This window comes from Xenopus laevis, chromosome 1L (genome assembly GCF_017654675.1).
Source record: "Xenopus laevis strain J_2021 chromosome 1L, Xenopus_laevis_v10.1, whole genome shotgun sequence".
In the NCBI taxonomy this organism is placed as follows: domain Eukaryota; kingdom Metazoa; phylum Chordata; class Amphibia; order Anura; family Pipidae; genus Xenopus; species Xenopus laevis.
Genome location: NC_054371.1, coordinates 217,016,816 through 217,040,570, shown reverse-complemented (window position 1 = coordinate 217,040,570; position 23,755 = coordinate 217,016,816). Strand labels below are relative to the sequence as shown.

At 39.5% G+C, this 23,755-nt stretch overlaps 1 protein-coding gene across 1 annotated transcript in view; it reads right to left on the bottom strand.

Annotated features, from left to right (window-relative positions):
* slc45a2.L (solute carrier family 45 member 2 L homeolog) overlaps positions 1–23,755 on the bottom strand; it is a 93,526-nt gene that overhangs the window by 35,845 nt on the left and 33,926 nt on the right. The window contains 1 exon segment of the mRNA NM_001095910.1: positions 22,389–22,708. Within this exon segment, the coding sequence (NP_001089379.1) occupies positions 22,389–22,708 (320 nt within the window).

The window sequence follows — 23,755 nt, the reverse complement described above, 5'->3', positions numbered from 1 at the left end:
AACCTGGTGGCCTGGTCACTGCAGGGTACTAACCCTCCTCGTCAGAACATCTGGCTGCTCTCTTAATAACTCCTGATCCTGTCTCCCTCTCATAGGGGCAAATTCACTAAGCCGCGAAGCGCCGAACGCTAGCGTTAATTCGCTAGCGTTTGGCATTTTCGCTACTGCGCAAATTCACTAACGAACGCTGGCGTAGTTTCACTAGTGTTACTTCGCAACCTTACGCCAGGCGAATCTTCGCTAGCGACGAAACTACGCAAATTCACTAACTTGCGCAGTGTACTGAACGCTACCTTTTACGCTAGACTTCCTTCACCACCTCAGACCTGGCGAAGCGCAATAGAGTAGATAGGGATTGTTTAAAAAAGTCAATTTTTTTTCTAAGTCCCAAAAAAACGCTGGCGTGTTTTCTACATGATGGTTGATAGGCTGAAAAAGATCGAAAATTTTTTGGGGCTCCCCCCCTACATTTCCTAACTCATGGCAACTTACCTAGACAGTGGGCACATGTGTGGGGCAAAATAAAAATTTTATTTGATGATTTGAAGGTTTTCTAGGCATTTGTAGTGCAGATACGTGTTCCTCCATTGAAATTTGAATTTCGCGCCGTATGCAAATTAGCCTTCGCTAGCGTAACTTCGCTTTATATAGCGAATCAACGCTAGCGCAACTTCGCAACCTTACGCTACCCCTGTGCGCAACTTCGGATTTTAGTGAATTTGCGGAGCCCTGGCGAAACTACGCCTGGCGAAGTGCGGCGAAGTTGCGCCTGGCGCAACTTCGCAACTTAGTGAATTTGCCCCATAGAGTCTATAACAGATCTGCCCTTGCACTTACATCACCTATTCTGGAACCTTCCCCTGTGTCCCGCCGGCCCAGTCTGACCCTGGACCCAAGAGCGAGGGCTGACCAGGTTTTTTCCCTGTTTCCAGCCCATTCCAACCCTGCAAGTGTGCAGCCCAAAGAGGCTGAGCGCATGAGGTCTTCCCCTTTTATAATATATGACATCTACTGGCCAGTCACTTAACCGTCAGTACAATACTTTCACACAGAAAAAAAATTAAACAGTTTACCTTCTCTAACTGAATGAGGACCCAATCTAGCCAACTAAGTTATGTCCACGGGACCAAAGGACGTAAAGGTCGGCAAAACTTTTACACTCCTACATAGAAGACTGCAGTAACAGTATGGGATCTGTTATCCAGAAACCCGAATTACGGGAAAGACAACTCCCATAGCCTTCATTTTAATCAAATAATTAACATTTTTAAAAAAAAATGATTTCCTTTTTCTCTGTAATAATTAAACAGTAGCTTGTACTTGATCCCAACTAAGATATAATTAATCCTTATTGGAAGCAAAACCAGTCTATTGGGTTTCATTAATGTTTTAATTATTTTTTGTAAATTTATATTATAGAGATCTAAATTATAGAAAGACCCCCTTATCAGGAAAACCCCTTCTGGATAAAAGGTCCCATACCTGTATAATGTTCTTTTAAAAGTTTCACATACATATTTTTTAGCCTCCATTAATCATGAATTTATTGTAACTATGTCTATTATATAGAAATGTGCTTAAATGTGTATAGTGCCCTTGGATTATCAGGTTTAGGCCCAATAAGTAGCTTTACACAGTCACAGAATAGAACAATTTTATGGTCTTGCAGAGCACAAATCCAATAAATGCGAAATATAGAAAAAACTCATTATAACCGCAATTATAAAATAAGAACCTCAGGTTTCACCTGCCGTGCAATTATGTCAACTGATGGATGAATATATATATAGGAGAATAAAAGGTGAACCTGCCTTATACATTATTCTAAATGCAAATTATATATATATATATATATATATATATATATATATATATATCTGGAAACAGGCGAGCACACACAGGTCTTAATTGAAAAACAAAAGGTGTTTATTAAACAAAAAACTGACGTTTCGGCTAGCACTCTAGCCTTTCTCAAAGTGCTCTTTATATATATATATATATATATATACACACACACAAAGATACCGGCACTCTCGACAACAGTGTTAAAGATGCCTGGGTGCAGAATCAGAAAAATCCAAATAGAGAACAAAAGATGAGCCGCACTCACAGGACTTAAAAAATAAAAAATTGATTTATTTAAAAATATATATGACCAACGTTTCGGCCTCCTCCAAGGCCTTTCTCAATTTTTAAATAAATCAATTTTTTATTTTTTAAGTCCTGTGAGTGCGGCTTTTATTCCCCTTTTATTCTCCTATTTTGCAGCCCTCGACTACAAACAAATTAAGCCACACTCTTAGCTGTGGTTTATAGTAGGGGTAATTTACAAAGCCTATACAAAGTGCAAACATTTAGCACCAAATCTGTACTTTTTGCATTTCTGCTTTCCACACGGGGAGGGCTATATACTAAAATCCAAATTTATCTTATTTTTGTAAATTAAAAAAAAAAAAAAATCGCTTGATTTTTTCCTGAGAAGCCGGACTTTTAGATTTTTGCCCGAAAAGTCTGCAATGATTGGATTTACGGGCTAATTCCAACGCAGACCACATATACTTAAAAATAGGGTAGGGACCTCTGCCATTGACTTATACACAGCCTCGGCAGGTCTGAGATGCCAGGTTTTTAGACTCTGGCTATTTGCTGCATCGGGCTTTAATAAATCTCAAAAAATTCGAGTTTTAAAAATAAAAAAAAGATTTTGGGTTTTGCCCCAAAAAGTGCGACCGGAGTTTAGTAAATAACACCCTTAGGGGCAAATTCACTAAGGCGCGAAGCGCCGAACGCTAGCGTTAATTCGCTAGCGTTTGGCATTTTCGCTACTGCGCAAATTCACTAACGAACGCTGGCGTAGTTTCGCTAGTGTTACTTCGCAACCTTACGCCAGGCGAATCTTCGCATAGCGACGAAACTACGCAAATTCACTAACTTGCGCAGTGTAGTGAACGCTACCTTTTACGCTAGTCTTCCTTCGCCACCTCAGACCTGGCGAAGCGCAATAGAGTAGATAGGGATTGTTTAAAAAAAGTCCCAAAAAACGCTGGCGTGTTTTCTACATGATGGCTGATAGGCTGAAAAAGATCGAAAATCTTGGGGCTCCCCTTCCTCCCCCCTACATTTCCTGACTCATGGCAACTTACCTAGACAGTGGGCACATGTGTAGGGCAAAATAAAATTTTTATTTGCAGATTTGAAGGTTTTCTAGGCATTTGTAGTGCAGATACGTGTTCCTCCATTGAAATTTGAATTTCGCGCCGTATGCAAATTAGCCTTCGCTAGCGCAACTTCGCTTTATATAGCGAAACAACGCTAGCGCAACTCCGCAACCTTACGCTACCCCTGTGCGCAACTTCGGATTTTAGTGAATTTGCGAAGCGCTGGCGAAACTACGCCTGGCGAAGTGCGGCGAAGTGAGGCGAAGTTGCGCCTGGCGCAACTTCGCATCTTAGTGAATTTGCCCTTTAGTGTCTGCTCTCTCTCAGGGCACAGAGAACTATGGCTAGAGAGCTACCTGCATTAGGCAGTGGGCTGGGAAAGGCATGTATGTGTTTCCTCTATTTCCCCCTAACTACCCTATGGCAGGCAGTAAAGACAGGCCAGGCCTCCGTTATCTTTCCAAAAATCTAGAGTTTATCTTTAAGTCAACTTTAGTATGTTATAGAAAGGCTAATTCCAAGCAACTTTTCAATTGGCCTTCTTTTTTATAGTTTTTTAATTATTTGCCTTCTACTTCTGACTCTTTCCAGCTTTCAAATGGGGGGGGGGAGGTCACTGACCCCATCTAAAAACAAATGCTCTGTAAGGCTATTGTTATTGCTACTTTTTATTACTCATCTTTCTATTCAGGCCTCTCCTATTCATATTCCAGTCTCTTATTCAAATAAATACATGGTTCCTAGAGTAATTTGGACCCTAACAACCAGATTGATAAGAAAATGCAAAGCAGAGAGATGCTATATAAAAAGCTAAATAACGTCTCTACAGGTAAACAACCACCTTTAAAAATCTTCTGGACTGCTGCAAATTAAGGTCAGGTGTTTTACCAGCAGGTTGGGCAGGTTTTGACAAACTTCCACACACCATTGTTGGGTCGCTGGCAGGTTCGGGTTAAGCTTTTTCCTTCCACTCTCCCTGCCTGCAAACCTTCCTGTGCTGGCTCCAGTGTGTGTCTTTTATAGACTTATGCCTGCTTGGCCCCGCCCTCTAAAGTGACATTGTGGTGGGACAGGTCGGGGGCGGATCTATACAGTCAGAGGTGCGCCGGGTTAGGGTCATATTTGGGTGGAGGAGCAGTGTGTTAGAGTCGGGTGCGGGTAGAGCATCACTACATATGCATTAATGTGCCACCTGGTGGCTGATGTCAGAATATCATTCAGCGGGAGAATAGGAGGTAAAGATTTGTCCTTGAGGACAGCGGGGATGAGAATTGAATGACTGAGACAATGGGTGCCTTAAAGTACTTGCATGATGCTGTGCTTGTGTAAGTAGTGTATTTAGGCCTGGTGCTGCCCTAGGGACCTGTGAGCGCCCATTTGTGCATGACTTCAGCGGATGTGATGTCATGGCACAACTAGGGTTGCCACCAGGCTGGTATTTTACCGGCATAGCCAGTAAAACACCTGCCAAGGCCGGGGCCGGTATAACAAATTTACTGGCAATGTAGCTTACACACGTAAGCGCGCACGCCCACTCGCACACTTCACTTGTCCCTATTTGCACTGCAATTTTCCATGCGCGCAGTGCATTGGCAGTTGACGTGGCTGGGGCGCCATGCCGCCCCTGAAATCCTGCTGCCCTAGGCCCGGGCCTTCATGGCCTTGCTACAAATCCGGGCCTGGACATTCTAGGCACAGGCCTATATAATAAATAAGCCTCTGACTGGTGAATCTGCAAGCACATGCATAATGAACTAATATGGCTGCCTACAGTCCATTATTAATACTCAAAGAGTATTACACCATCAAAACCAGTGGCGCAACTAGTTGTTACTGGGCCCCATAGCAAATTCAATTTAGGGCCCCAAAATATTTATAAGTTGGCCTATTTTACCAAGAATATATTAAAATTGCTAATTAATTAGGGTCTCACTGGGCCCCCTACACTCCTGGGCCCCCCTGCAACCGCAGGGTCTGCTTCCTCTATAGTTACGCCCCTGATCAAAACTCCCCAGCAATAGGGTTTGACACTGCAAGACAGATAGCCGCAGAACAAAAAATGTAAATGTTTAAAAGGAAAAAAGAAAAAAATGCCATTTTTTTTCAGAATAGTGCTGCCGGCTGTCATACTACAAATGAACATTAGTTTTAATGGCTTATGAAAACCATCACTTTTCCCTGTTATTAAGACTAGCCTTCACAAAATGACAGTTCTTCCTATCGGAGCACAATCCTCGCAACCTTTCAGCCTTTATTGCTGCCTCTTTTACTGATTTATTGTTCTTTGACATACAGCCATATTACAGCAGCATGAGTTAGAGAGAGTGCAATCTGATTACAGCTATATATATATTATTATTGTCATATCTATGTACAGTATATAACTGTAAAAATCCGGACATAACCCGCGACTCATATGAGCACTAACACACAATTTATTCCTCATTCTTGGTAATAGCTTATGTTTTTTGGGGTCATTGTGGGTGTATGAGCAGACATATTATAATATATAAAATAATGATTCGTCTTTATGAATGGTTGCACATTTGACACCTGTTGCTCTCTGCATAGATATTCTAGTAATTGCTGGCAGAATTGTTCTGTGTGTGTATTGAGGCATTTATTTCTGTTGAGTTAGTGATAAAACTTTGTAACCAAATTGCTTCCATTTGCCTTGTGGTGGGTACTAGTGATGGGCGAAAATTCGTCAGCGTAAAAAAATTTTGGAATAGTCACTCGATTCGAACCGTCATGCGTCAACATTATTCAGACGACATTTGACTTTAATGCTGGCATCAAAATTGACACAGGCGCAAATTTTTCACCGTTTCCCGAAGTTCGCACATTTTCCGGCGAAACGGGACAAATGCTCCAATCACTGGTGGGTACAGAATCCCATTTCGTACCAGAAAATAAATATTATTTGGTTACTAGTGAACTTAACCCCAGCCCTCATCATAATAAAGTATTGTGTCCAGTGGAGTGACCCAAGCCCAAGAATTTTATTCTCCAATTACAGTTGCAGGAACACCATCTCACTGTACAAGTGGTTATGAGTCTGAAACATAGTTCAGGTTCTTCTTTCTATAGTCCAGGATGCACAGCTCATAATCAGTTTCTTATTTGTTTTTTTCAGTGGCTGCTTCTTATTTCTGCATGCTACTTTAGGATCAACCTTCTGGCCACCTGCCCATAGAGATATATAACAGTGATCAAAGTTCTCATCTCTGCTGCTTACAACTGCTTGAATGGGAATTGGGCTGCCTAGGACAGATCAGATGGTGCCGTCAGGGAAGAATGGCTTCTACAATCACGACATCTGCCATGGGGAGCATGTTACCCATTCAGATTAATGGCAGCAGTCTAGGGATGGTAAGTTAATTGTAGACTCAAACCAGGTACAACAAATGCTACCTATGAGCCTTACAGTTGCTTCCAAAGATGGGGCAGACCTGTAGCAGTGGCAGGGGCTCAGCCTGAAGGCCAGTTAAGTTGAGATGTGGGTAGAATTCCTATTTGCTTTCCTAGATATACCTAGAACATGAATTTAAAGGTCTTCTTGGAAGAAACTCCAAGCTGGGCTTCAACAGAAGTAGTCAAAGAACCACTGGTCTGGAGGAATTCTTCATCAGAATGATTTAAATATGAGTGGCCATTAGACATAATGGAGTTAACCACCATCTTCGCCAGAATTATTTGTTGGGGAGCATCACAAGCATGAAAAAAGTTCCTGTAAGGGATTAATTGGGTATTTGGTAGCCCCTATGTGGACTGGCAGCCTACAGTACACCTAGGGGCATATTTATCAAGGGTCGAATTTAGAAATTGAAAAACTTCAGAATTCTAATTCAAAAAGACCCACTGAAATTAAGGGTTTTTTTTTGACATAGGTCCGTTTTCAATGGAATAGGTCCGTATTCAGCTGAATTAGAATTGTACGAATCGAAGTAATATCGCATTCGATCGAATTCAAATCAAAGCTTTTCCACAAAAAAACTTTGATTTTTCAAAGTCCACCAATTGACACCAAATGGGTTCTAGGAGGTCCCTCATAGGTCAAAACAGCAATTAGGCAGGTTTTAGATGGCGAATGGTTGAAGTCGAATTTTTAAAGAGACAGTACATGACCTTTGATAAATCTGCCCCCTAGTGTTTATGCAACTAAAGCTTGCCTCCAAGTCTGGAATTCAAAAATAGAGCAAGAACCTGGTTTGAAGCCACTGCGAGCAATATCCAGGGGGTTGTTGAGCAACATGTTCAGGCTTTACTAGGGCGAGAGTGCGCAATTGCACTCTCCGCACTAGCGTTGCTGCCTCCCCCCGGAAATGGATTCGGGCTGGGGGGGCGGCATTACTGGAGCCGCCTCAGGTGGCAATATATACAGGAACAGCGCTGGTTGCTTGTGAGTCAATGGTTGGGGGTCACTGCCTTAGAGCTTGTCCTTAAAGAAGAATTCAACCTTTAACTAAAAAAACTCTACCCCCTACCCTACATAGACCTCCTCCCCCCCAGCCCACCTACCCCCCCCCCAGGAAATGGCCCTAACTTTTTACTTACACCTCGGTGCAGATTCAGGGGTCGCAGTTCATGACAGCCATCTACTGGGTCTTCGGTAATCTGACAACGAGAACGGTGTGGTAGCGCATGTGTAGTTGGAGAAATTTCCCAGCTTGCGACAACTGCGCATGCACCGAAATGGACCGAAATTGCTGAAGCACCAGAAGAAGAAACGAAGACCCAGAAGATGGCTGCTGTGAACTCCGATCCCTGCAATCCCTGCACCGAGTGGTAAGTACAAAGCTAGGGACATCTCCCCGGGGGGACAGCAAGGCTGGGGGGGGGATCTGTGTGGGGTAGGGGGGAAGGGTATTTTTTAGTTAAGGGCTGAATTCTCCTTTAAGCCATGGCTGGGCCAAGTTGAGCGGGAGTCCTAGGCAACCCGGTCGACTATCTGCGACCCCCCCCCCTTCTGCACGCGCGTGTGTGTGCACGCCATAAAATCAGGAACGGCAACCGAAAGAGGAGGGATAGAGAGAAGGAGAAAGGGGCGATTGACAGGGGTAGGCAAGAGCTGCAGATGAGAGTGAACCTAAACTAGGGGCAGCGCCGGATTCGCTGGGCGGGCGCCCCTAGGCCGAGCGCTCCGCGCGGTCCTAGCACCCGCACTACCACACGCTGGCGCAAAAGCACCAGCGTGCAAGCGCCGGAGCACTGGGGAGCACAGGCTCCCCACAGAGCGGGTGGGCGGCATGCCGCCCCCAAAAATGTGCCGCCCTAGGCCCGGGCCTATGTGGCCTAGGGGTAGGCAGAAGAGCCTTGTACAGGCACCTACCAGTGCCCCCACATTTTTGTGCCCTAGGCAGGTTCCTCTTCTGCCTACCCCTAGTTCCGGCCCTGCCTTAAAGGAAAACTATACCCCCAAACAATGTAGGTCTCTAAAAAAATATTGCCATACAACAGCTCAAATGTAAAATCCTGCTTCATGTAAACAAACCGTTTTCATAATAATATACTTTTCTAGTAGTATGTGCCATTGGGTAATCATAAATAGAAAATTGCCATTTTAAAAAAATAAGGGCGCCCCCCTGGGATCATATGATTCGCAGTGCAGACAAACAAACTATACAATTAGATCAGATGAGCCAATTAACAGACAGAGTTCTGTCTTTTGCTTCCACACTTCTTCCTGTTACAGTAAGAGCTGCAGTATTTCTGGTCAGGTGATCTCCGAGGCAGCACACAGACCATCACGAAATGGGGGTTCAAGGCAAGAGATCTAAAAGGGCAATATTTACTTTAGTATAGATATTTCAGTTTGGTGAGATTCTTTAATTTGCCACTTAATATGATATAATTTATATAAAATCTGTTGCTTAAGTATTCATTTTGGGGGTGTAGTTTTCCTTTAAGCTACATAGAAGCTCATTATGAGCACATACTGAATATTTTCAATTCAGATTTACTTTTGAACATACCAATATTCAATATCTGTACAGGCAATTGTACAGTATGGAGAGGGTGACTTTTATTTTACAGTAACTGAAGACTACGGCTAATCTTCAAGGACAGAAAATGTCACGCTGCAGCTATAGTATAAACAACAGGGGACACCCAAGGAAATGTGAAAAAAGAAACATGGAACGGTGGGGGAATTAATCAGCAAGAAAAACGGCAAAACAGCTTGTTCCTTGATTTTCTAGATCTCTGGAGGTGACTATTTTTATTCACTCAAAAACATTTCTCAGCCTTGGGGAATATTCCTTTTACTGTTTCTAAAAGGAAAATTCAAACTCCTCTCAGACATATAAACAATAAGCTATACAGCAATAAGTTTAGAAGACGAAGAAATAGTATATTTGGCTTCCAAGTATTTCAGTCTGTAAATCATTTTATTAAAGTAGCCTGCATGAAAACGCACCAATTTTATTGTTACAATTGGAAAAAAAAAATTTTGTTTAAAAATTCTAAATGTTTCCCCGTATTTTAAGTGGGCAAATTGTATTTTTGGAATTTACTGTTGCTAATTTTTATCCTATGTTTTTTAGTCTGTATATCATTGTTTTAAATTAACCTGCATGAAAATGGCACCATTTTATTTTTGTAATTGGAAAAAAAAAATAGTCTAAATTTGGAAAATTGTAGATGTGGAATTTATTGTATTTTTGCAATTAACTGCGGCACATTTTTTGTCCTCTGTGAATATGGGCTGAGAACATATTTGCCATCATCTATAAAAGTCTATGATAAGAAGATTTATCCTGGCGCAAACACTTATTTTTGCATTGGTATTTATATACATATGGAATCTGTTATTCAGAATTCTTGACTTATTAAATCAACACGCTGATGTTGCAGTCTATAATACTGAAAGAGTTCAAATTTAAAATGTACCCATGTCAACCCTAAGCAAAAAATACTATATGTATCCAAGTTACAGGTAAGAGCAAGTACGAATAAAAACAAGAACAATATGTAACATTATTATCACTGATCATTGGTAACTTTGTATCCTTTTCGTAAAAGATCACACATTGTTGATAAACCCTGTGACCTGTGTTACAACATGTTAAAAAATGAGAAAAAAAGGGTCTAATCAATGGCTCATGGGTATTCATCTGCTGATCCTCGATTTCTCTGCTCACTAAAAAATCTTTATTGCCCAACTAAACTTCTCTTATAAATATATTCACTATACATATTAATACTGCCAAACTTTTATGCCCTTTTCCTAATTCTAGGGAGGTCTGCTTCAGTATTGTGAATGATTTTTTATATAATGCAATTACAATGTTATACTACTGGGGGCCTGCATGTACAGGTCGCTCACACGTTGTTGTCACTCATCTCCCTCGTGTACTAACAGATAACCAACCAATATACGTCTTCCTTAAAGGGATACTTTCAAAATGATTCAGTTAATAGTGCTGCTCCAGCAGAATTCTGCACTGAAATCCATTTCTCAAAAGAGCAAACAGATTTTTTTATATTCAATTTTAAAATCTGACATGGGGCTAGACATATTGTCAATTTCCCAGCTGCCCCTGGTCATGTGACTTGTGCCTGCACTTTAGGAGAGAAATGCTTTCTGGCAGGCTGCTGTTTTTCCTTCTCAATGTAACTGAATGTGTCTCAGTAGGACATGGGTTTTTACTATTGAGTGTTGTTCTTAGATCTACCAGACAGCTGTTATCTTGTGATAGGGAGCTGTTATCTGGTTACCTTCCCATTGTTCTTTTGTTTGGCTGCTGGGGGGGAAAAGGGAGGGGGTGATATCACTCCAACTTGTAGTACAGCAGTAAAGAGTGATTGAAGTTTATCAGAGCACAAGTCACATGACTTGGGGCAGCTGGGAAATTGACAATATGTCTAGCCCCATGTCAGATTTCAAAATTGAATACAAAAAAATCTGCTGTTTCGAGAAATGGATTTCAGTGCAGAATTCTGCTGGAGCAGCACTATTAACTGATTCATTTTGAAAAAAATTTTTTTTCCCATGACAGTATCCCTTTAATTAACCAATGTGTGCTGAGTCCTTTACTCTATTTTATCTAAAACTATATCCCAAAGGTGTCATTCTACCCACTGTGTGTACATCAAAATAAGTGCTAAAAAATCATTTTTATACAAACTCAGTATAAATAAATATATCACCCTCTGCAGCTACAAATATTAACTCCGTGATCTCCCCATAATTTTAGTTAATGTGATACCACCCAATAGGTCACCTATAACACATAGAACAACAATAATTGTGTAGAGATTAAAAATCAAAACCTGAAAAAGGATTAAATCAATATAACCCCTTTTGTGGGTGTATGAAGCAATTATTAAGTTATCAAATAATTGATACACTATTGTCTGCTATCAGTACACAGATCAGATGGTAAATCCTTAAAGGTTCATGTGTACATATGGAGTCCCCCAGTCCGCCTTCAGGGGTTAAAGTGTGAGTCATGTAATTATTACACCGCACGGGTGTCTGCTAGTGCGGTTTTACTCCTTCCCTGAGCATATATCTCTTGTCACAAGCTGCAGCGCGACCAAAAGCCCCAACAGTCCTCCCATGTCAGTGAATCACTATGTCCACTATATACAAGCCTGCTGTGTGTCGGACGCGCCCGATCAGCGCCCAAGGAACAATCGTCTGTCCCGGTTTACATACCCTGGCTTGGAATCATCACTCCCGATGCAACCCGGACTGCACTGGAGGTGGGTCTGTCCATGGAGCACCCCATTGTTAGGTTCGGCACGTGGTCCACCTCTGCCCCAACATCTCCGTCATTTCTCCACTGGTATACTCCTCTGGTGTCCCTTCATGTGAGGGTATAGTGGACCATAAAGGGAGTTGATGCCCAACTCGCATTCTAGGGCCCCCTCCTTAGAAAGGTGCCGGAGCTCTGTGTGGGTATAATCATGGCGCTTAGTCGCTGAACATTCTGGGAAATCTGAATAGATGAACAATATGGTGTATCCTCAGTGTGCATTCAGGCTGCTGCAATTCATCAAGGATCAGAGAGAAATGTCCGTTGCTGTGAAGTCCATTGTTGTTTCCTTAGCCAGTAGTAATTCAAACACTGTGTTTAAAAGTCACAGAGTTTATCAACAATGTGGGATCTTTTACGAAAAGGATACAAAGTTACCAATGATTAGTGATGATAATGTTACATATTGTTCTTGTTTTTATTCGTACTTGCTCTTACCTGTAACTTGGATACATATAGGGGTAACTTTATCAAAATTTATCAAATTTATCACGCCACTAGAGTGAAATTCCGCAGCTTCATTTCTATGGGATTTTGAAAGGCGTATTTATCAATGGGTGAAAGGGAAAGTTCACCCTTTGATAAATACGCCTATAAAAATCCCATAGAAATGAATGGAGAGTGGCGGAATTTCACTCCAGTGGCGGAACTTCACTATTAACTTCAGTCTTTGATAAATATACCCCATAGTATTTTTTGCTTAGGGTTGACATGGGTCCATTTTAAATTTTAACTCTTTCAGTATTATAGACTGCAACATCAGCGTGTTGATTTAATGAGTCGTTTAATATGCACACATGTGATCATTGCTGTGTTCTTCCTGCCAGTAAGTGTATTTAAACAACTTTCACTGTTTGTTATGCTACTTTGAGAAAGGCTCTGGTGGAGCCGAAACGTCAGTCCATAACTCTTCAATAAATCATTTTTTATTTTTCTAAGACCTGCGAGTGCTGATCTCTCTTTTTGTTTAATGTATGTATGTATGTATGTATGTATGTATGTATGTATGTATGTATGTATGTATGTATATATATATATATATATATATATATATATATATATATATATATATATATATGTATGTATGTATGTATGTATGTATATATATATATATATATATATATATATATATATATATATATATATATATATATATATATATATATATTATCAATAATCACAAACCGCACTCCAAGGACTTCAAATAAATACAAAAAAAAAGTTTATTTCAACGTTTCAGTTCCTCTACTCGAGCCGTCTTCAGGCCGTTATATATATATAGCCTTTAGGGCTCTTACACATGAGCGTTTTTACCTGCGCTCCCCTGCGTTCCATTTTTCGGCGTTCAGCTGCAGGGGAGCGCAGGAATAGACGCATTTCATTATTTCAAAAGGGGCTCTACTCACACAGGCGCGTGTAGGCGCCGAACACAGGAAAAATGCAGCATGTTGCGTCTCAACCTGCGTTCGGCGCCTACATGCGCCTGTGTGAGTACAGCCCCATTTGAAATAATGAAATGCGTCTATTCCTGCGCTCCCCTGCGGCTGAACGCCAAAAAACGGAACACAGGGGAGCGCAGGTAAAAACGCTCATGTGTAAGAGCCCTTAGAGTGTTAAAGCAAACAGAAAACACATTTAAATCCAGCTAGAATTATTTGATTAAAATGGAGTGTACGGGAGATGGCTTTTCTCTAATTCATAGCTTTCTGGATAATGGGTTTCCAGGTTATCACATACAGTACATCTACAATGTTGAAATACTACTACTACTACAAAAAAAAAAGTAGAGGCAGAATCATTAATAATTGCACGTTGACACAACAGCATTTTTTCCCGGCAATCGAGAATTTTTTTTGCACATTTCTTTTAATCCCATTTAGTCATGAAAACAAGTTGCTATAGCAAACAAAAAAAAAAAAATTGTGATGAAAGGGAAAATCAAACGAATCAATCTGAACGCTAAAGTTACACTTCACATTTAACTTCTGTGGTTCTCAGAAGGTTTTAGGTGGTCATTTTTTTTTTTTTTTTACTATTTTTATTTAAATAAATCATGGAAACAATGCAATCATGTTTTGTCTTTATGGTATAGACATAGCATCAAGTTCATGGTATTCTTTTGGACCTGCCTTTGGCTTTTCACTTCTGAATATGGCCTAGAGCAGTGACTGTCAAACCTTTTCAGTTCAAGGCCCATCTTGAAGGTCCAACTAGTGTGATGGGCAAATGTGTCCCGCTTACCGCGAAATTCATGAAATGGCAAAAAATTTGCGAATGAATTGACGTCAATGGGCGCCCGCGTCAATGAACGCACGTCAATTTGACGCCCGCAACAATTTTTATACACGTGCCTATTTGGTCCAAATGCATTAAAAGTCAGCGGTGTCTGTATAATATTGAAGCGCGTGCATTTTTTATGTATTCGACTATTCTGACACGAGCTAAAAAAAATTTTATGTGCCGGATTTTTCGCCGGCAAACTTTTTGTGAATTTATTCCTTGGTGACTAAATGCGGAAATTCACCGCTATTTGTGCCTGGCGAATTTACTCTTTTACAACCTTTGTCCAGGTCCCCCTTAAACGTGCAACCTTTGCTCAGGGCCCTACTTGAAGTTCAAACCTTTGACCAAGGCCCCTGTTGGCTAATCAGATGGTTACAGATATAGGAAAATGTCATAGCCATAGCTCCAAGAACATTTACACAAGATCTTACTATAAATGACCTTTAGACTCGGCTGCCATGTGTCTAGGAGAGAACCATTCCCTTCTCTCCAATTCTCATCATAAAAGGCCTTCAGGCTGAGCATCCTTCTGTCACTGTTCAAGTCCATTTGGGAACCACTGGCCTAGATAATGGGGGTGGACTGCTAGCAGGGTCGGACTGGGCTGACGGAACACCGTAAAAAACCTGGTGGGCCCCCAGCTCTTGTGAGCCCCGCCGGCCTGGATCTGCACCCGGATTTGCAGGACTCTTCCTGCCGCAACTTCGCTTTTGCCGGCGCTTGGTGTAAAACATTGTGCACATGCACATCGCGGCAATGGTGCAGCGGCGCAGCAGGGGGTGTGGGCAGAGCGGGGCCCTGGAAAGCAGCCCTAGTGGGCCCCGGGCCCCCCAGTCTGACCCTGACTATTAAGGTGGCCACAGATGTAACAATTTCTTTCCAAGAAAGATCTTTAGTTTCAATACACACATGTAGAGCTGAATCGTCAGATATACATGTAGAAACCATAGAATTCTACCGATTAATGATTTAGCACTAATAATGGCGATGTTTGGGTGCCTTCAAAGGCACCCGATCAACAAGCCGACGTCTTCTGCCGATATCGGTCGGCTCTTTTCCCACCATACACGTACCGAATATCGTACGAAAATTTGTGTCGTACAATATTATCTGTGCGTCTATGGTCACCTTTAGTTTGTAAAGATTAACCAATAATTGGGCCAGTGTAAACTAGTAGTTGTAAATTGTGTTAATCTTGAATTAAAAATAAGAATTCAGATGACAAATGACAACACATGTACAGAAGTCCTAACAATTAACAGTAAATTGCATGCAAATTAAAGCAAGGATTACAGATATATTAGTGGTATGTACTGTAGTTGATCAAACAGTTTCCATTGTAAAAGTTCCAACAGCGCCTTTTTTTTTTAGGGGTATCATTTTTTACTATCACCCTGAGATTTTCTTTTTTTTAATAAAATAGCCTGCAATTGCATTTTCTACACTTGTGTGCTTTCAGCAAAGCCAGCCACAGAAACGTATAATCAAGAACTGAAACAGCAAAGATGTCCTCATTGTTCCCAATGAATAAAGTATCGGTTCGATGCCGACATTACTTTCCCGTGCTTTGTGATAGCGGCTCTCTGTAACAGTGAACAATCAAGTTCATTCCGGGATGCTTTTCATGAACTGCACTAGAGGAACTGGGTCAATTATGTTTTGAGATGGATCACTCCACCAGCTCAATGAGAACTTTCCATTGCCCACTATTTTATTAAAAAAAAAAAGTGCATAAAAAGGGCTCCAACTAATCCACACAGTACAGATAGTTGAAGTGTTGTAAAGTGACACCTGATAACCATGGAAGTAGGAGTGGCCTCAAAATCAGAGAAGATATTATTAATATGAATCGTTATTTTTTCCCACAAAAAAAGAACAAGTCCCCCTTTAGAACAAGGAACAGAACCTTCACTTGAAGCAGAGAAAATGGTTCTCCATGATGGACACAGTGAGGTTGGGGAATTCCCTGCCATGTTGTGTTGGCAGATTCTACTTATAACTACAAGAGTGACTTTTGGTCATTTGGAGGGGTTGAGCTTGATGGACTATTGTCTCTTTTTCTCAACCCAAATTAACTATGTAACTATAAATCTTGCAAGGATTAAAAAGGCCTTTCTTGACCGTAAAGCAGTAATTTAAAAGATTATACCAGCACTAGCATAAGGTTCAGCTGGGAAACCATGGCAAACAGACATTAAAAAGGAGTGCAATATATTCACTGATAAAAACACAAGCAGTAAACGCAAGTGCTAGATAATTTAAAAAAAATATATATATATTTTTTTTCAGAATAATTATATTATGATATGTAGTCTTGAAAATATTTGAATTTAATAATTGGTATACGCCTAAGACTTTTCTTAACCATAAAGACCTTCTTAATGTTTCTTATTAACGTGTTTTAATCTGTAAAATGAACAAATGAAATCTTACTTTGTGCCAAGCCTCCAGCAAGGTTCATAATTAGAAAATGTAAAAGGTTGTGTGACACAATGTTAGCATTTCATATACTGGGCTAACTTAGTGGAAGCTTCCAGGCATCTTATCACATTTATAATAATTATGGTGTTTACATGTTGGTTATACCTATTAATAGAAATGTCCACTTGATGGACTGAAAACCTAGTGGGCATTCCAACCTACTAAAACGCTTTCTTGTTTATGAAGGCAGAGGACGGATTAGTAGAGTTCCATTAACCATCACTGGAAGAGCAGAGGGCTACCTAGACTTCAGATAGAAGGGCTGTGTAAGTAAATAGCATGAGGTGAGAGATTCAGAATTGTGCAGGTTATATACAAACAAACATATTTATCCACATCAAACAAAAAGAAAGCGTCAAAACTTGACTGACGTAGGTGGTGGGTGTGAGCAAGTCACCTACATTATCAGTGCCAATCTCCCAGTGAATCCCATTCATCAGAATAACAAGTAATCATAGACAAACCGGCCTTGTGATAAGTGAATGAACGAAAGTCGGGGATAGTAGCCCTTAGTGAGTGTGGATAAAAAGAGTAACCCACCAGTTACAACTTACTGTGAGACCGGCCAGGTGGGCCACTCGGCTGTAACATGCCAAAAAGTATATTGCCTGCAATCCAGGTACAGAGAACATATTGAAGAGCAGGACTTGCCATTTGTCACTTTATTTTCATGTAGCCATTCGCCATATATCACCTCCATTTCCCTGTAGCCGATAGCCTTTTTTTTTTTCATTACCACCCCTGGCTTCATTACGTCACTTGGTCACTGGTGCTTGCGCTCTCTGCCATCAGCTCTGCCACACAGCAAACATGACACACTATATATATATATATATATATATATATATATATATATATATATATATATATATATATATATATATATATATATATATATATATATTCAGTCAGTACAGTGAACGCACTCCTCCCGGATATAATTCAATCGATGGTGGTGCGTTGGTCAATGTTTGATAGTACAATTCAATGAATGGACCCGCACTCGTTCATATTCAGTGAAATAAATGTGTCTTTATTCAGACGGTCATTTCCAACGTTTCGGTCCTCTCTGGGACCTTTTTCAAGGAAAAAGGTCCCAGAGAGGACCGAAACGTTGGAAATGACCCTGTGAATAAAGACACATTTATTTCATTGAATATGAACGAGTGCGGGTCCATTCATTGAGTTATATATATATATATATATATATATATATATATATATATATATATATATATATACCTGAACGAGCAGGAACGCACGACCATGAATGCTGCAAGGGCCGGGTGCCAGTCTGTAAACACATACAAAATCCCTCCAATGACGGCACTCCAGAATCAGTCACACTTGAGTCAGTAGATAACGATCATAAAGGTTTATTAGGGTGGACCAACGTTTCGATACCACACAGGTATCTTCGTCAGGGTATATAAAGCTTCGTCATAATAAACCTTTATGATCGTTATCTACTGACTCAAGCGTGACTGATTCTGGAGTGCCGTCATTGGAGGGATTTTGTGTGTGTATATATATATATATATATATATATATATATATATATATATATATATATATATATATATATATATATATATATATATATATATATATATATATATATATATATATATATATATATATATATATATATAGACAAATACAAGATTTCTCTGCACTCAACCCATTATCAATATATTTAAGACAGAGACATTTTGTGCATACTGCTACTGAAAAATGCCTTACCCTTTAAACAAAACAGGGATTGTTTGTCCATATATTGCAATATATTTAAGCTGGCCAACTACGTCAAAGTCATCCCATATCTGGCCAGTCCTATGCTCAATTTTCATTTGATTCATTAAGAATTCTATGGTTTCATTATACATTTTATAAAAGGGACGAATGCGTTTTACCTGCAACTTACTTGCTGCTTTCAAAGTAAAACTCCCAAACTTGGCTGCCCTTTTATTAGACACCAGTGGGATCACCTGACTATAGTTGGAGGGGGTGGGAGCTACAACATGGAGCTGGTCACTGCTCTTGTAGAACTATAACAAACAAGGGAAAGTTGTGCTCACCACTAGTTTTTGAGCATAGGACTGGCCAGATATGGGATGACTTTGACGTAGTTGGCCAGCTTAAATATATTGCAATATATGGACAAACAATCCCTGTGTTGTTTAAAGGGTAAGGCATTTTTCAGTAGCAGTATGCACAAAATGTCTCTGTCTTAAATATATTGATAATGGGTTGAGTGCAGAGGAATCTTGTATTTGTCTATATGTAATCTTGTATTTGTCTATATGTATTTGTCTATATGTCTCTGTCTTAAATATATTGATAATGGGTTGAGTGCAGAGGAATCTTGTATTTGTCTATATGTATTTTGTGGTCACACCCTCATTGCACCCCCGCCTAATGATTTTAAAAACTAGTGGTGAGCACAACTTTCCCTTGTTTGTTATATATATATATATATATATATATATATATATATATATATATATACATACAATATATATATATATATATATATATATATATATATATATATATATATATATATATATATATATAAACACAAACACATACAAGAGTCCTCTGCACTCTACCCATTATCAATATATTTAAGACAGAGACATTTTGTGCATACTGCTACTGAAAAAGTCCTTACCCTTTAAACAAAACAGGGATTGTTTGTCCATATATTGCAATATATTTAAGCTGGCCAACTATGTCCCTTGTTTGTTATAGTTATACAGGAGCAGTGACCAGCTCCATGTTGTAGCTCCCACCCTTCCCAGCTATAGTCAGGTGATCCCACTGGTGTCTAATAAAAGGGCAGCCAAGTTTGGGAGTTTTACTTTGAAAGCAGCAAGTGAGTTGCAGGTAAAACTTAGTCCCTTTGTAAAATGTATAATGAAGCAATAGAATTCTTAATGAATCAGATCAAAATTAAGCGTAGGACGGGCCAGATATGGGATGACTTTGACGTAGTTGGCCAGTTTAAATATATTGCAATATATGGACAAACAATCCCTGTTTTGTTTAAAGGGTAAGGCATTTTTCAGTAGCAGTATGCACAAAATGTCTCTGTCTTAAATATATTGATAATGGGTTGAGTGCAGAGGACTCTTGTATTTGACTATATGTATTTTGTGGTCACAGCCTCATTGCACCCCGCTTAATGGTTTTTAAAAATTAGTGGTGAGCACAACTTTCCCTTGTTATGTATGTATGTATGTATGTATGTATGTATGTATGTATGTATGTATGTATGTATATATGTATATATATATATATATATATATATATATATATATATATATATATATATATATATATATATATATATGTATGTATGTATGTGTATATATATATATATATATATATATATATATAGTAAAGAATGGACCCGCACTCCAATGTTCTTAGTGAAAAAATGATGTGTTTTATTCACAATGCATATCCTATGCATTGTGAATAAAACACATCATTTTTTTCACTAAGAACATTGGAGTGCGGGTCCATTCTTTACTACATATGCAAAAAACTTGACCAACGCACCCATCATCTAAAAAAATCCGGTAAGAGTGCGCTCACCACAATTGACTTTGTATATATATATATACACACACACACACACACACACACACACACACACACACACACACACAAGGGTTGCCTGGGTGGAGTGCCAATAAATTATCCATAACTACTACAAGAAGGTCCGCACTCTCAGGAATTATACAAATCATAATATTTATTATAAATGACTAACGTTTCGGCTAGGGACCTAGCCGAAACGTTAGTCATTTATAATAAATATTAAGATTTTTATAAGTCCTGAGAGAGCGGACCTTCTTGTAGTAGTATATATATATATATATATATATATATATATATATATATATATATATATATATATATATATATATATATATATACACACACATACATACACACATATACATATATATCTATATGGGTCAATTTTAAGTGTATAAATCTTATAGAGGTCCCGCACTCCAAAGTCTTTTTAGTACATCACTCGTGAACTCCATTATAATCAAATAATCCAAATTTTTAAAAATGATTTCCTTTTCCTCTGTAATAATAAAACAGTAGCTTGTACTTGATCCCAACTTAGACATAATTAATCCTTATTGGAAGCAAAACCAGCCTATTGGGTTTATTTAATGTTTACATGATTTTCTAGTAGTTTTGAGGATCCAATTTACATGGATTATATATATATATATATATAGATATATGGGAAATACTGTGGATATGTACCTCGTAGTATGAATAACAATATGGGTATATAGAATTTGTTAAAGGGTTTCCGGATAACGGATCCCATACCTGTACTTATAAAAATAGTAGGCAGTCTCACGTCAATCATTATTTTGCTTTGACTAGTCTTACTGCTATCATTCCATAGGAGCTAATAGCTGAATGGTTGCTGTAGGTTACAATGCTGGAGTGATGAACTGCTGGTTTGTGACTCTGTTACTGATCTGAGTCAGGGGTCCCATCTACTGGGTTACCATCCCTTCTAATCTACTGCAGCAAAGAAACCCAAACACCACATTGTTAGTGGCTGAAAGAATGCTGATCATCCAGGTCCACTGTTAGCCTCTGGCCAGTGATGAACATCAAACACATGAGCAATAAACTAGTCGTTAAAGGAGAAGGAAAGGCTAAAATCAAGTAATACTGCTCCGAGTCCTCTGTCAAAAGAATCACCACATTTCTTTCCTTCTATTGTGTACTCATGGGCTTCTGTATCAGACTTCCTGGTTTCAGCTTAAACCTCCAGGGCTGTGGGCTTGAGCATGCTCAGTTTGCTACTCTCTCCCTCTCCCCCTCCCCTCCCTGCTGTAATCTGAGCCCAGTGTTATGAGTGAGCAGGGAGAGTCAGGCAGGAAGTGATGTCACACCAAGCTAATATGGCAGCTGTTATCCTAAACAAACAGAAAGAGCTTCTAGAGCCGTTTACTCAGGTATGGTAAAGCATACTACAGAATAAATATAGTTTTATAGATTGCAATATTGTGGCTAATCAAATGAAAATAATCTGCTTCTGTAGCTTTCCTTCTCCTTTAGGGGACTAAGGGTAAAACTACATGGGGGATTTTGATCAGATTTTGTGGGTCAGATTTTATCTGAACACAATGTAATACCACAAGATTTGTAGGATGTCATGAAATCTTATCCCGATAGCTAGAATGTAAAGTCAGATGGTGTCGTTTTTTCGTGCATCTACATCCGACAGTCAGTGGGAAAAATTGGGGGGGAAAAAATCAGCGGTAAGACGCCATCAGATTTTATCTCGTCGGATGAAGGCACGGCATACTGCATTCCCATCCGCACAGTCGTGTTGCACTGGATAGAAAGTCCATGTCGTTTACACAGATTTTTCTATCAGTCCCATTATATATTGACTAATGTGACTTGTGTTTTGTCGATCCGACACCATCCTACAAAATCTCCCTTCGAGTTTAGCTCTGAGAAAACTATAAGGATTCTCCGCAGTGATCTATTATGCAATATACCAAAACCACGGTTTATATTTGTAATCATTTCACAGGGTTAGCGACCCTGCTGCCCTCCAGTATTCAAACACTAAGTTCTCTCTGAAATACATTTATTGCCTTTGTAGGAAATCGTAATAAACCAAAAGAAACAACAAGCTACTCACCTGTTCTTCTCGGTCACTGGAGTCATTTTCTTCCACCTGAGATAATGATCTTGTGGTCTTTGTTTTTAAAATGCCATTTTGGGTTTTATCGATTGACCCGTAAGCCCCCAGATGGTCATGTTTCAGTAGCATCTGTGATTCCTGCTTCTCGTCTGCAATGGGGATTTCAGGAATGCTGCACAAATGCACCACAAGCAAAATCAGAAAGACTGCGGAAGCAAAGAAGAACATGACCTGGAATTCGGATCCCATTATCCTTCCAAGGAAAGTTGAACCCCAGTCCATAGCACCAGTCAGATAACCCAGAGCTCCTCCAAGACCTGCAGGGCACAAAAAAAGTTAAAACGTAAAGAACCTTTGCCACTTAAAGCAAAAACTGTAGGAAGCCATAACATTACATTAAAATGTAGCCAATAACTACCAATCTTACTGTATATTTGCTTACTTTTTGACTGCAAGGGGCTACAAAATGTTACAGCCAGTTGGTTGAAATGGTTTAATAGACCTACATAAACGCTTCCTATTTCCTTCATTGTATATTAAATGATATCAATGAAAAAACAAATTACATTAAAACAGGGAGGCTTTAGTAGATCAGTAAGCGTGTTTACAGTATTTGTGCATACATGTGTATAAGTCAGTAGGGTGAGGCGTGCAGTGATGGGCTTCTTGTTGGACTAAAACCTATCGACATGCCTTCCCTAAAACCTACAGAATGTCCTACATATGTCACATCAATCAAGATAACCTGAGCTATGGGATAACCCAAAATGGTCATATGAGTCATCTTGTGACCTAACAATGGATATTCATGATTATCTGTTGAGCTCACACTAGGGAGGGGGGAGATAACTTTCAAATGAAAAGGTTTTTTTCACAATCTGAGTTTTCTAAAACTCAGGGCATGTAAAGGCAAAAAAATAAAATCCCAATTTTACTTTCTTTAATGAAAAAGAAATCTCCAATATACTTTAATTAAAAAATGTGTACCGTTTTTATAAGAAACCTGAAATTCTCACTTCATTTACTGCTGTGGATAGTAATTGTCAGACGGTCCCTAACTGCTCTGCAAGGAAACAATCATACTTATGAACAGCAGGGGGAGCCCCCACCTTACTTCCCAGCCATGCAGAACTCAAGCAGCTTTGTTTGTTTCCCTGTAGATCTGTCGGCGAATGTGTAAAGATTTGTATTGGATTTTATTTTTGCCTTTACAACCCCTTTACTGTTTCCAACTCCAGCTGCAGGGACAAAGATCATGGAGCCAGATTTAAACAGATAAACTGGGATTCTATTTGGAGGATTATTTTGCTGCAGCCACTGGTTCTGCAGAGTTGGAGAAAGTTTCTATTAAACAATACAAAAAC